General features: G+C 45.4%; 1 protein-coding gene across 2 annotated transcripts in view; it reads left to right on the plus strand.

Moving 5' to 3' along the window:
* Positions 1-652: 652 nt before the first annotated feature.
* TLK1 (tousled like kinase 1) overlaps positions 653-12,073 on the plus strand; it is a 68,689-nt gene continuing 57,268 nt past the window's right edge. Inside the window, exon 1 of one of the 2 annotated variants that reach the window (XM_066189964.1) lies at positions 653-833. Coding sequence is in view for 1 of the 2 variants with exons in the window: in XM_066189963.1 (XP_066046060.1) it covers positions 1,424-1,577 (154 nt within the window). In the remaining variant the exon portion in view is untranslated. Of the gene's footprint in view, positions 834-1,186; positions 1,578-12,073 lie in introns of those variants that run through there. The other variant, XM_066189963.1, reaches the window with a different exon arrangement.

A 12,073-nucleotide genomic window follows, 5' to 3' on the forward strand; every position in this document is an offset into this window, starting at 1 on the left:
TATAAAAATATGTATAAAATATATTTACCAGTTCACTGATAAATTAAAAGGCTTTGTTTCAGAAGTGACTTTCCATATATCTCACATGGTCAGTCATGACTATGTTAATTTTAAGGAAGGAAAAACTGAAAAATTCGGCTAAGTTTGCACTTCAGTCTCTAAACTCGAGGCAGAGAGGAACGCTTTGAAATTTGCCAGCTCGGCGTCGGCGCCCGGTTGGGAGCCCCAGCCTGGTGGCTGAAGCCAGTGAGGTGGTGGGCCTGGTACACGGCTGCTGCCCGACTTCAAGTTCATCCGATGGGAGCTCCCGCTCCTCAGCGAAGCGGGTTGCGGCTGCCGGCCAAAGCCTTTTCCCTCGGGACATCAGCTTCTCCCGAGCACCCCCGAGTCTCTGCTGCCACACCGTCCTGTCCGGGAAAAGAAGAGCGCTGAGAAGCGGCAGGCGCCCGAGAGCCCCCGGAGATGCCGCCTGAGCAACGTTCACCTGGACGGCGCTGGGAAGAGCCCGCTCAGCCCCGCCGCAGCCGCTCCCGGAGCAGCGGGCTGGGCTCGCCCCGCGCGGCCGCACGCCGGGGAGGTGCCGGGCGGCGCGGCTCCGGCCCCGGCCGCGGCAGCCGCGCGTACCGTCTCCGCCGCCGCTCCCGCCCCCGCCGCCCCGCCCCGCCACCACCATGGCCGTGGCGGCGGGGCGCGGGGGAAGGCGCGCCGGTCGGCGCGGAGGCACGGGCGAACCGTGCCGCCGAGGAAACCCAGACGGAGGGGAACGCCGCGGCCTCAGGGGAGCTAGCTCCGGCTGGGCCGGGGCGGCCGGAGGGCCGCCCGCGGCGCGGAAGGTGCGCGCTTGGGCAAGGCGGGGAGGTATCGCCGCGGGACGGGCGCGCACGGGAGAGAAGGTTCGGCCGGCGGGCGGCTGCGAGCCGGCCCGGGGCAGGAGCCCGGAGGCGGGAGCAGGCGGCGCGCTCGGGCCGCGCGGCGCGGTGGGGCCGGGGGCAGGTGCGTGCGCGGCTGGCGCCGCTCCCGCCGGCCGCCCCTGGGCGGCTCCGGCTCGGCGGGGCTCGGCTGGGCGCCGGCAGAGCGCGGCGCTCGCTCGGCTCGCGATCGTGTTTGCGCATGACCCCTCCCCGCCTGCGCCCTCCCCTCCCCTCCCCGGCGGCAGCGGCGGCGGCGGCGGGGAAGGTTGGCCTCAGACACAGGCGGCTGCTCGGCGGCGGCGACGCAGTGCAGAGGTGCGGGCAGGTTGCGCTGGCCCCGCGCCCCGTCTCTCCCGCGCCCCGCCTGCCTCCGGAGCTCGCTCCCAGCCGGCGGCCTCCCCGCGCCGGTGTCGGGCCGGCCCCCCGGCCATGAGCGCGGCGCTGGGTGTCCCCCCGCCGCGCCGCCTTCCCCGCCGCCCCCGGCGGCTGCCGGGCTCCAGGAAAGTAGCTTGATGAGTGTCCAAAGTAGCAGTGGAAGTTTGGAGGGGCCGCCATCTTGGTCCCGGCTCTCCACGTCCCCACCGAGCCTGCAGGGCTGCTCCGCGGCGGCGGCGGCGGCGGCCTCCCAGCTGCACGGCGCGCCGCCCGGCAAGCCGCCCAAGGAAGGTAACCAGCGCGCCGCGGGGCTGCGCGGGGGGCCCGGCCCTTGGGGAGGGGCCCAGCCGCCGCCGCCGGAGGCCGGTCCCGGACCGCCGGGAAGCGGCGGCGGGAGAGGCCGGTGCCCCCGGCGGCGGCGCGGGGTCAGCGCTGGGCCCGGTGGCGGTGAGCGGAGCCTCGGGCGCCGGGCGAGCGGGGCCCCGCCGCCCCCGCCCGCTCGTCAGCGCGGGGGTGCCTCGTTGTTTCCCCCCGCGCCGGGCCGCGGAGGAGGACCCGCCGTGGTCCCTCCGTGCCCGGGGCCGTCCGCCTGCCGCAGCCGCTCGCGTCTCCTCGGGCGGCCGCTCGCCGCGTCCTTCCCGAAATAGGCTCCCCTCCGCCAGCGGCTAAGTAGAAGTGCTGCGCCGGAGGATGCAGCCGCTGTTGCTGGAGGGAGTTGGGCACTTTTGGCATCATGGAGGTGGGAAGGAGAGGGGCCGACACCGGAGGTTCGTCCCCATGGGGAAAGCGCCCTCGGGGGCGGCCGGTTTTGCGGCCAGAAGTGACAGGGCGCCTTGCGGCCGCCACGAAATGACTGCAACTTTCTCCTGTCCTCCATCACGCCTTCGATGATAATATTTTTCTCCTCCCTCCCCTGCTCCTCCCCTCTTGTGTTACACCGACAGCGACAGCAGGGTGTTGTGGGTGTTTGCAGGGAATATCTGTATGAAGGTTATGAGCAAACAAGTCCCTTCGCTGTTCCCTTTCGGGTATTGTCTGCTTTTCCTCCTTGTGTTGTGTTGCCACAAGATGTAGCAGTTATACAGCTAGTGAGTTGCTCGGCGCTTTTAGCTAAAATAACTACTTGCTGAACGCCGGTTAGTGGCGGAGGAGAACTTTTATGCACAGATACTTGCATACGGAGCAGTTGTATAATTTTAATTGATTTGCCCCAGTTTAATGAATACCATTTCTTGTAGCATCTGCAAAACGTCATCACCCAAGCAGGAAACTTGCTAACTTAAAATAGAAATAGTTGCGAAGATGGGGAGTCTTTGTTTTTTAGGTCTTCCTGTAGATGCTTGCTTGCTTTTTGGGTTTTCTTGATGGTTTTGTGTTTGCTTTTTTTTTTTTTTTTTAATTATTTTTTGGTTGATAAGCAATGTAGGAACTCGGTAACGGGGATTCGACATCCTGAAAACGATAACGCAGTCTGGTTTCTCCATTTTCCACACCAGTAGTTGTCAGACTTGTATCACTCTGTGGCACTTTTGCACACGCTCCTGCAGGTAGATTGACATGAAATGCTCTAGAAAATACCTGGGAAGGAATTATGGTATATGTTAAAGATGCTGAGTAAAGTGGCAGGCATTTTGTGCTCATCTTCTCTGGGAAACCAAAGCCACTAGAAAAACGACCCCCACCAGCGAAATTCTTCGTTTTAAGTTTATTGAGAGTAGGTTTCTTCACTGTTGCAACTCTTGTTATGAATATGCATGCAGGTAATATGTATATGTAGGATATTTTTGGATGTATTTCAGATACCTGCCATACAAGCTTGAAATGATTATTGCAGTATAAATTATGTATCTATTTATTTTATGGTGGTCCTTGAGTACCTCTGTTAAAACAAGAAAAACATTTTTTGTGAAACTGATTTTTAATATGATGATTATGCTATTTACATTTTTCTTTTGCACAACTCACGCTGTTGGGTTTTTCTGGGTACTGTAATTTGCATCCTCTAATACAGATTATGGAGTTAAAAGTAATCAAAACCTTGGTGTTTCCTTGGTACTGTAATGTGTTGTATTTGCTTGATGTTCCTGCGTTGTGTTTAAATTGTGTGTCCTCACTAGGTAGTTCTCTTTGAAAATGAACATAAGCTGCCATGCTTGGGTTTATGTTTTGCGTTCATGCTTGTGGGATGTTATCAACACATCATACTTCATGTATATACATTTTACAAAGAAGTATCTTGTCGGAAATCAATAGGCCCTGAAATATAAATACATTAGTATGTTAATAGACATTGGCTTATGTATGTGAAAGATTGATGCCAGCTCAAACTAATGAGCATGGAATATTTGCAATGCAGTGTGTTTATAGGAGTCCATGCCGTCATCAGTTCTGAACTTGTGATACCTTGTGATGTTAATGGAGCTTGTGAGTTTTGGAGCAGTGCACCAGGCTGCCGGCCCATACTGGATCCCAGCTGCATCACTGCTGGTGCCAGTTTTGAGTGGGTAATATTTACCGATACAGAGCATTTGGCAGTTGTGCAGGGCTTCTTTCCCAGCCTGGCCTTCTTGTTTGTGGATTAAAATCCCTTTGGTTGGCTCCTGTGAGAGTCGTGTCCCTGTTGCCTTTGGAAGTGCAGACCTCCACAGAGTGTACCACCACATGTGCTGTGGTTGATCTCACCTCACCTATGAAGGTCTGGTAGCAGCTCACATGTCTCATGTGGGCATTTGAAAATTCTGGTTTATTACGAACAGAAACCCTCAACACCTTGATTTAGGAAGTTCTAAAAGTATTTTTGGAATCTCTGGTAGGAAAAAAGCAAAAAGGAAAGGCTCTGGCATATATAACGATTGCACAAATGCATTTTTAAAAAAATGGCAATACCATGTCAGTATCAAAAGAGACTACCTGGAAGATATGGGTGAAATTAGAGGAAAGAATATTTTTAAAATATTATAATCTTTTAAAATGCACTGCAATATTGCAGCAACATTTTCCGTTGGATGTTTTCTTCTATATCTTGACCTAGAGTGGCCTCATGGCTTTGCTGTATTGATTTGAATTTATGTTTTGAGGTTTTGAAATGAAAAGACTGGGATGGACTTGAATATAGTTGCAGCTATACACTTCTGCTGGATGAGAACTAGCTCTTGTTTGCATGTTAGTGTAGCTTGTAAATGTCTCTCGTTCTGTCAGTTGTTTTATAAACCAGTAACTTACGTGTGGTATATGTGGTCACTTAAGAGCCCTGCAGTAGATGTTATCAGGAATTTGGGAGGACTGTTATGCGGTATTATTTTACATGCTGTATGTGTGGTTGTGTGACTAAGTCTTGTGCCATAGCTCACATAATTGCAGTCACACAATTTCCTGTTGGAAGTTTCTTGATTTTTGTCTGCTTTATGTGTGTAACTAAAAATATTAAAGCACCTACCTGCAAAGTGCTGTTTTGTAAATGGAGAATGTTCAGGCCGATGCTGACACGGCAGAGTCAGAAGAGATCCCGTAGGTTGCCTTGGTTGGGAGTGGACTGTAAAGGTCATCGAGTTCCAACCCCCTGCCATGAGCAAGGACACCTCCCACTAGACGAGGTTGCTCAAAGCCCCATTTAGCTTGGTCTTGAGCACTTCCAGGCATGCAGCAGGCACAACTTCACGACAGGTCAACCTGTTCCAGAGTCTCACCACCCCCAAAGTAAATAATTTATTCCTAATATCTAATCTACATCTACTCTGTATCAGTTTAAAGCTGTTGTCCCTTGTCCTGTCCCTTCATGCTCTTGTTAAAAGTCTCTGTCTGACTTTCTTATCGGCCCCCTTTAGGCACTGGAAGGTGCTGTATGGTCTCCCCAGAGCCTTCTCTTCCCCAGGCTAGACAACCCCAACTCTCTCAGCCTGTCTTCATAGCAGAGATGCTCCAGCCCTCATGGCCATCTTCATGGCCTTTGTCTGGGTTTTTCCAGCAGGTCCATGTCCTTCACTGCTCTCCAGGTGGGGTCTCAGCAGAGTGGAGTAGAGGGGCAGAATCCCCTCCCTTTATGTTCTAGACGTGCTGCTTTTGGTGCAGCCCAGGACGTGGTTGGCTCACGGGGCAGTGCTGCAGTATGTGGTAATTAAGCATAATGCTTTGTAAGTTATTTTTTGTGTGTGCTGTTGGCTTTCAGTACTCTGCTGAAAGCAAAATAGAATGCCAAATAAAACTTTGAATTAACACAACAGGAATGCAAATTTCAGTTTTCAAATTTGTGCCCAAATTAATATATGATGGCAAAATGGTAAATAAACTTATGCTATGTATTTGACAGTCTCTGACGAAGTTATATTGTATGGGTAGCACATTTTGGTGGTAACTCTTTTCTTAAAATTTGATGTGTATTGTTTGTATTTATTGTTACCTAAAATGTAATGGTAGTTGTGTGTCTGAGCACAAAAGTACAGTTTCTTTCCTCCCTAACTTTCCAGTGTAGAAAATGCTTCTAGATGCCAGGTTGTATCTGTATGCTACATACAATGTATTAGTCCATTAACATGAAAGCAACCTGAATCTTGTTAAAACTTCCAGAGTTGTTGTTTTCTGTTGTTTGCGTGTGGGGTAAAACCTCAACTACTTTGTTTGTTTTAAAGGGAAGTTCTCAGTAATTTTATTGTCTTTTATAATTCAACTGTAGATCAGAAATTTTATGGATTTGGCCGGTTTATATGGGAGCAGAGGAGAACAGGAACACTTTTTGTATTTAAAAATTATGGCATATTTTTACTCAGAATGAGCACAGCAATCATAAAAGGTTATTTAGGCTGACTGTAGCACGAGCAGGTGTTGTCTGAGATTAATGTTGTGCCAGTGATACACACAAATTCTAGCTTGTGTTGTTACTGCGGGTTTTGTTGAAGATGTGATTCTCATAGTAGGCTGATGTTTATGCCAAATTCTGGGGAGATTTTGTAGCATGTCCAGATGAGAAATGGGAAAGGCAACCTTTTTTAATACAGATCCTTGTTTGAATCTGGTTTTCTAAAAGGCAAGTGCTGTAGCAAATAGAGTAAATTAGTCAACTTGGCCAACTGTTTTGTTTTAATTCTGTTTTATTCTGCCTGGAATGGAATTTTCCATTAAACTATTCTATTTTAAATGGAGAGGCAATCAATATAGGGGTAGGATATTTTTATTTATTACCTCCATTCAAATAAAAAACTTGTTATTTCTCTCATTCTTTTTTTCCCCTCTATGTTTTTTTCTTGTTTGGTTTTTCTTTCAGCAGGTAATTTTTTTCTCCACCAAGTTGAAGTAAACTAGTTTGTTAGTAGCAACTGTAGTCTGCGGTTAGTCTTGACGTTTCTTTGGATTTTTCTTAGAGCCTGATAATCCTAAATGATTGCAAAATACTGTTGTGACTGCTGGGAAACACTACCATATCTAGTGCATCAAGAGCAAAGTTCTATAGAATTTTGCTACCTTAAGAATTGAGATTATGGAAATATGACAGGCTTAAACAATCCTTTATGCTTTTTGTGTTCTTGGTATAAGGTTGTGTTTTGAAGTAGTACTTGCTCCCAATCCGTTTACTCCCATACGAAAATTTTGCTTCCATGCTGAGCTTTTTTACACAAGAAAAAATGTTGAAGTTAGTAAATTGTTTTTATGCAGTAGAGTAGTTCCTAAACTGTAGCTAAAAAACATAAAAGCACACAAGTGGGAGGAAGAAAAGCTTTATGAAGCTCTTTCTGTTTGGCTTGGTGTGTTTCAGTTATAAAAGAGGAAAAGGGAAATTTGGGTTGCCAAATTGCTCTGAGTGGATATGAAGGTGGGCAGGGGAAGAAGAGTGGTCAGGATTTCTGTTGAAAATGCGAGTACTTCAGTTGTGGTCGTTGGAGAGCAGTTAAACAGAAGCTGGCCACCATGATATAACCCAGTTTTTCAGGTGTTACAAGTGGAAAACCTCTAATAATTGCTGAAAATAACAAGGAACAAGTATTGCACTTTATGTTCAGTACTTAGGGACAAAGTTCGCTAGGAGTAGGGAGGCGTTAGTGAGCGTCAGAAGGTATTTTGGATCCTACATTTCCCATCATCTTCATCCTTGTTGAGGTGCTTCGTTTGGGATAAGAAGTAAGAGTCTACCTCCTTCCTAGGCACCTTCTCTCTGGAGGTCTTACTCCTTTCTTTCATTCCTGACCAGAGCGCTGGGATACACCAGCAGAAAAATCTTGACACCTTGGCTATCCCTGGGGAGGATGTGGTAGGTGGCAGGAACATGACAGCTTGTAAGCTTTAATCCACCTCAAACTTAGTCCTGGAAGAAGGGAGCAGGAGGTCTTAAGTGAAGTTGGACATGCTGAAGATGCTGGGACTGTGCGACCCTTTGGGATGGGTCCGTGCTGGAGGGATTGACTGAAATCAGAGTGACTATATTACTAATTTTAATCATGACTTAAATCAGTGAGCAGGAAACCCTGATTAAATAATTGTTTTTAATTTTATTTTGCATTTGTGCTTAATTATTTTTCCTAAAGAAAAGTTGATTCTAATTGGTCTAATTTGATCATACCTCTTGCTAGGAAGAAGGGGACACATCTATATGCATTTATTTAAGGCGTTATGCAGCTTAGGTTCTTAATGTTTAGGCAACATAATTCCCCATGCTTTAGACAGCTTTTTCCTAACTTTGTTAGTTAAATAAAATGAATTCTAATTGTGCTACGTACATAATAAGAAACAAACATATCCAAATGTGCTTTGCATTTAAACCAGATAAAGGAGAATTGTCTGTAGTTTGTGAAATGAGTCAATTACTGCCAGTCACTGTGCCTTGCGAAATTTGGAGTTAATAGATCGAATCCAGTCCCCAGTCCTTCGTGCTCTTCATTTGGAAGAGAAAGCCAGGCTTTCTTGCTTTCCAAGTTGTCAGTTGCTCTTTAGCAGTTCTGAGCAACCCAACTACTGGAGTGGCTGAGCAAATGAAAATGGCTGAAGCAGTTGCTGGTGAAAGCTGATCAAGTGCTTCAAAACTGCAATTCAGGCAGCTCACCCACAGCTTCCAGTGATGTGATGGTCTGTCTGCCAGCAGAGTGTTGAAGTTTATACTGTTTGAATGTATTTTTTTCTTTTATGAATTTAATAGATCATAAACTTTAAACCTCACCGTAGATTCTTACTGCTCCAAGCTTCAATTAAGCATTTGGTGTTGAAGCGTATTTTTAAAATACACAAATAAGAAAAGTTGCCTGCCTTGTGCTCAGTAGCTTTATCTGAAAGGCTCTGAAGCTGACACCTGTCCCCCACGGATTTAGAGGGACAGCTAGTGATTGTTGAGTGGGTACACAACAGTGACAGGAATGTGGTCACTTCGGAGTGGGAAAGTTAATTTACTGGAGCTTTTATGTGAAACTGGATGTCACAGGGAAGGTTGGCATTCCCTCGGACCACCTCTGCTTGCTGAGAGGTGGCAGCAGGAGCATTTAGCAATGTGTCTTCATCATATCTGCCGTTTTATGTAGGTGGAAACTTAAGGCTGCAGTGCTTTCTTTATAATGTCCTTATGAAAAAAGCACTCTGAACTTTGTATTTTAAGAGATGGGGATGGTGGTAAGAAACTCCAGAGTGCCTTTTACAGGAAATGAAGACTGACCAATGGTTATTTGGGGGATTGAGGGGGTACTAACTAGATTCCATTTCTATGGACTTCTAATAGAGCTATACCTATAAGAGAAAAATAACAAATTGTTTTGAGGAATAAAGGAAATCCTGATGCTTTTAGAAAAATCTGTTGTATGATGTCACACGCCCCCAGCTTTTAGCTATTGAATTTTGTAACTACCTTGAACTGAAAGCATGTAGATACTTCAAGCATTGTGTCTTGCATCTGTAACTTTGGGTGGATTGTTTTGTTGTGTTTTTTTAAATAAGTAAACAAACTTCTGAACTATATGCTGAAGGGCAAGAAATTGGAAAGTAATCTTACAAAGAGATATACAGGTTTCATAAGTTCTGGAACAGTATAATTTAGATCCTGGTCTTCCTACTGTGGGGAAGACAGGAAATTTCTCCACCGTGGAACTCTTTGGCCTCTTGGTTCTATGGAGACAAACTCAGATGATGCTGCAAGTAGGATTTGTAATACTTCTTTTTTTTCCACTCCTATGGCTTAGACTAATCCAACCTGTACACTGCATAGCTGTATTTGGTAAATATTGGGTTTTTTCTAGTTAATGCTACATTCTCATAGGTTCCACAGTTTTGTCCTACATTTTACAACAGTACTTTAGCCAATTTTAGTGTGAGTCCTAATACCCTCTTGCTAACTACTTTGCCTCCCAAGGATGTTTTAGCCTTTGTTATTTTTCTTAGACTATTCTCAGTAAAAGTGATGAGAAAAGTAGTGTCCTTTAAGAAGTTGATATTTTCATAATAAAACAATTGAAAATAAAATCCACACAATATTAATAATAATCACTTTAACATCTGTAGAATATTCAAGAGTGGTGGTGGTTTAGGGAGTGTGATGATCTTTGTAAAGTAAGTTTTTTTTATTTAAACTGATAGCAGTGTTCGCAAAGAGTCGTTTTGTTGGTATTACTAGGGTTTTTCTTTGATTTTTTTCAGGGGTTTTTTGGCAGTTCTGTTATTTCTCGAGCTGGTGGCTGTTTGGGAGTGGTTGCTGTGTCTTTGATACATGTTTTAGAAATCTCTTGACTGTTAAATTAATGTCATGGTTTAGTTTCAGTAGTTTTAGTCACAGTACTAAAGTTTGGTAAGAGGCTGTCTTGTAAGCTCTCCTCAAACTTTAACTCTGAATAAAGTGAAGTAATTCTTACAGTACTTGTCTTCTTAGTCTTAGAAGGGTCATTATGAGGAGTGGGATCTTAATGTTTTAAAGTTACAAGTAGGATTCAAATAGAAGTAATTCCTGAAGGTGCAGGTTGAGACTTTCAAAATGAGATTTAAAAAGCACTTTCTGCTGTGCATGTTACGGCCTCAGTATGTGGTTGCCTTTTTTGAAGTTCATTGCTTATTTAATTTACTTATGCAGTCAGATTGCATATTACCTCTTTGTAATTAAATTGTAATTTTAAACGATTGTGATACAAATAATGCTTAAGAGGAGTTACACCAGTATTCAAACTGAAAAGCAAATGTCACATTAGTCTTCCTTGTTAGATGGTACTTTATATTCTGCATCCATACATGATTTTTTTTTCAGTTGCTTGCTTGATACACACTTAATATACTTAATGTACTAATATACTATTAAGGAAGGAGCAGTTTTTATGTCCTGAATGTACATTTTTATATATACACAAACCATTGTCTTAGTGAACTGTTTTATCACTAGGAATACTAATGTTGCTGTTAGGACCCTGTATTTCACAAAGCAGTCTCATAAACAGGCTAAACTTACACAAAGATTTCAGCTGCTTTTTAGTAAAAATATTCTAAGTTCCTGTTATTATTACATACCTCTTAAAAACTTGTTTCATTTTTTCAAATATGTAATTTTGTTGAATCTGATGATGATTGCAGATTGTACAAAGTTTGGCAGCTGGATTAATCATGCTAGTTGTGCCATATCATGAGTTTTAGTTTTTGGTATTGTTTGCTTTTAAACAGAAGACCAAAAACATGTAAAGTTCACAACAGCCTGGCTGTGTATTAGATGATATATTAATAGTGTGTTTCTTGTATTTTCTCCCTATTTGTTATACTTGCAACATCTATTATAATTTGGGTATGAAATAGTGAAGCTATGACAATGAAATGATCTCCAGTAAATTACCCTAATAGTGACAGGCTTTGGGGTTTTCCCCCCATGTTGTGTGATTGCTGGTTGACCTGATTTGTTCTCTTGGCTACATCACAACGTGCTGTTCTCTGAGCCTTTCACTTGTTTTTTCCTTCCAGAGAAGTGCAAACAACAGGCACCAGTCTCTGCCAGCGTCTGACACCACCTTCCTGCTGTTTCCCTTAAATCTTTCTCTTCAAGTTTGTTTGAACCAAAAACCAAAAACCAAAAAAAAAAAAAAAGGAAAAATTTTACTGCTGTTTTTACTATTTTTTTGTGTGTTGTTCTTGTGGCTTTGAAATCCCATCTTTCTAAGGGAAGCAAGCAATGAGGCAGCAATACCAGTGACTGTCAGAAGTCGCAGAATTTAGGAGTGGGCCACCAACCCTGCTGTCCCTGGGTGGGATGCGTGCTCTCTCCTGCACCAGCAGCTCACTCAGCCTGCCTTCTCCCACTGCCAGTTTCCCTTCCTGACTGGTGCTGGGCTGCAGGGATGATCTCCAGTGCCATCCTGCTTCTCTGCTTTCCCTGTGCTTCTCTAAGCAGTGTTCCTCCTGCTCAGTTTTCCTTTGTGCGTGCTGTTGATGTTGCTGGCGGGAGGGCAGTCTTCAGATCCAGGGAGTGGGTGAGTGCAGTAGGAGCAGGAGCCTTCGGGATGTTTGACCTCCCACACTCAGCTGGAGATGCGCTCAGTGGCACGGCGGTGCAAGGATGTACCCAGGAGTCTCCTCCTGTGCCTGCAGCACATCGCCATGCAGGAGCTCTCCTGCTGTAGTGCTGGCAGCAAGGGCGAGTGCTCTATGCACTTGGGGTTTCACAGTCACAGGCACCTGTGTCTAGAGCCACTGGGGAGGAATGCTTGTTTATCTGAGGTATCAAAGTTCTCACTGACCACCAGTTACCACTGGAGAAAAGGTGACATCCAGTTTTAAGGCTGTTGTGGGTAATAGTTCAAAGGACAGATTTTTGGGAAATAACAGATGTTGTGTTTTTTCAGTCTTTAATGAAA

This window comes from Chamaea fasciata, unplaced genomic scaffold, assembly GCF_029207755.1.
Source record: "Chamaea fasciata isolate MVZ Bird 193981 ecotype frontalis unplaced genomic scaffold, bChaFas1.0.hap1 SCAF_8, whole genome shotgun sequence".
NCBI lineage: Eukaryota > Metazoa > Chordata > Aves > Passeriformes > Sylviidae > Chamaea > Chamaea fasciata.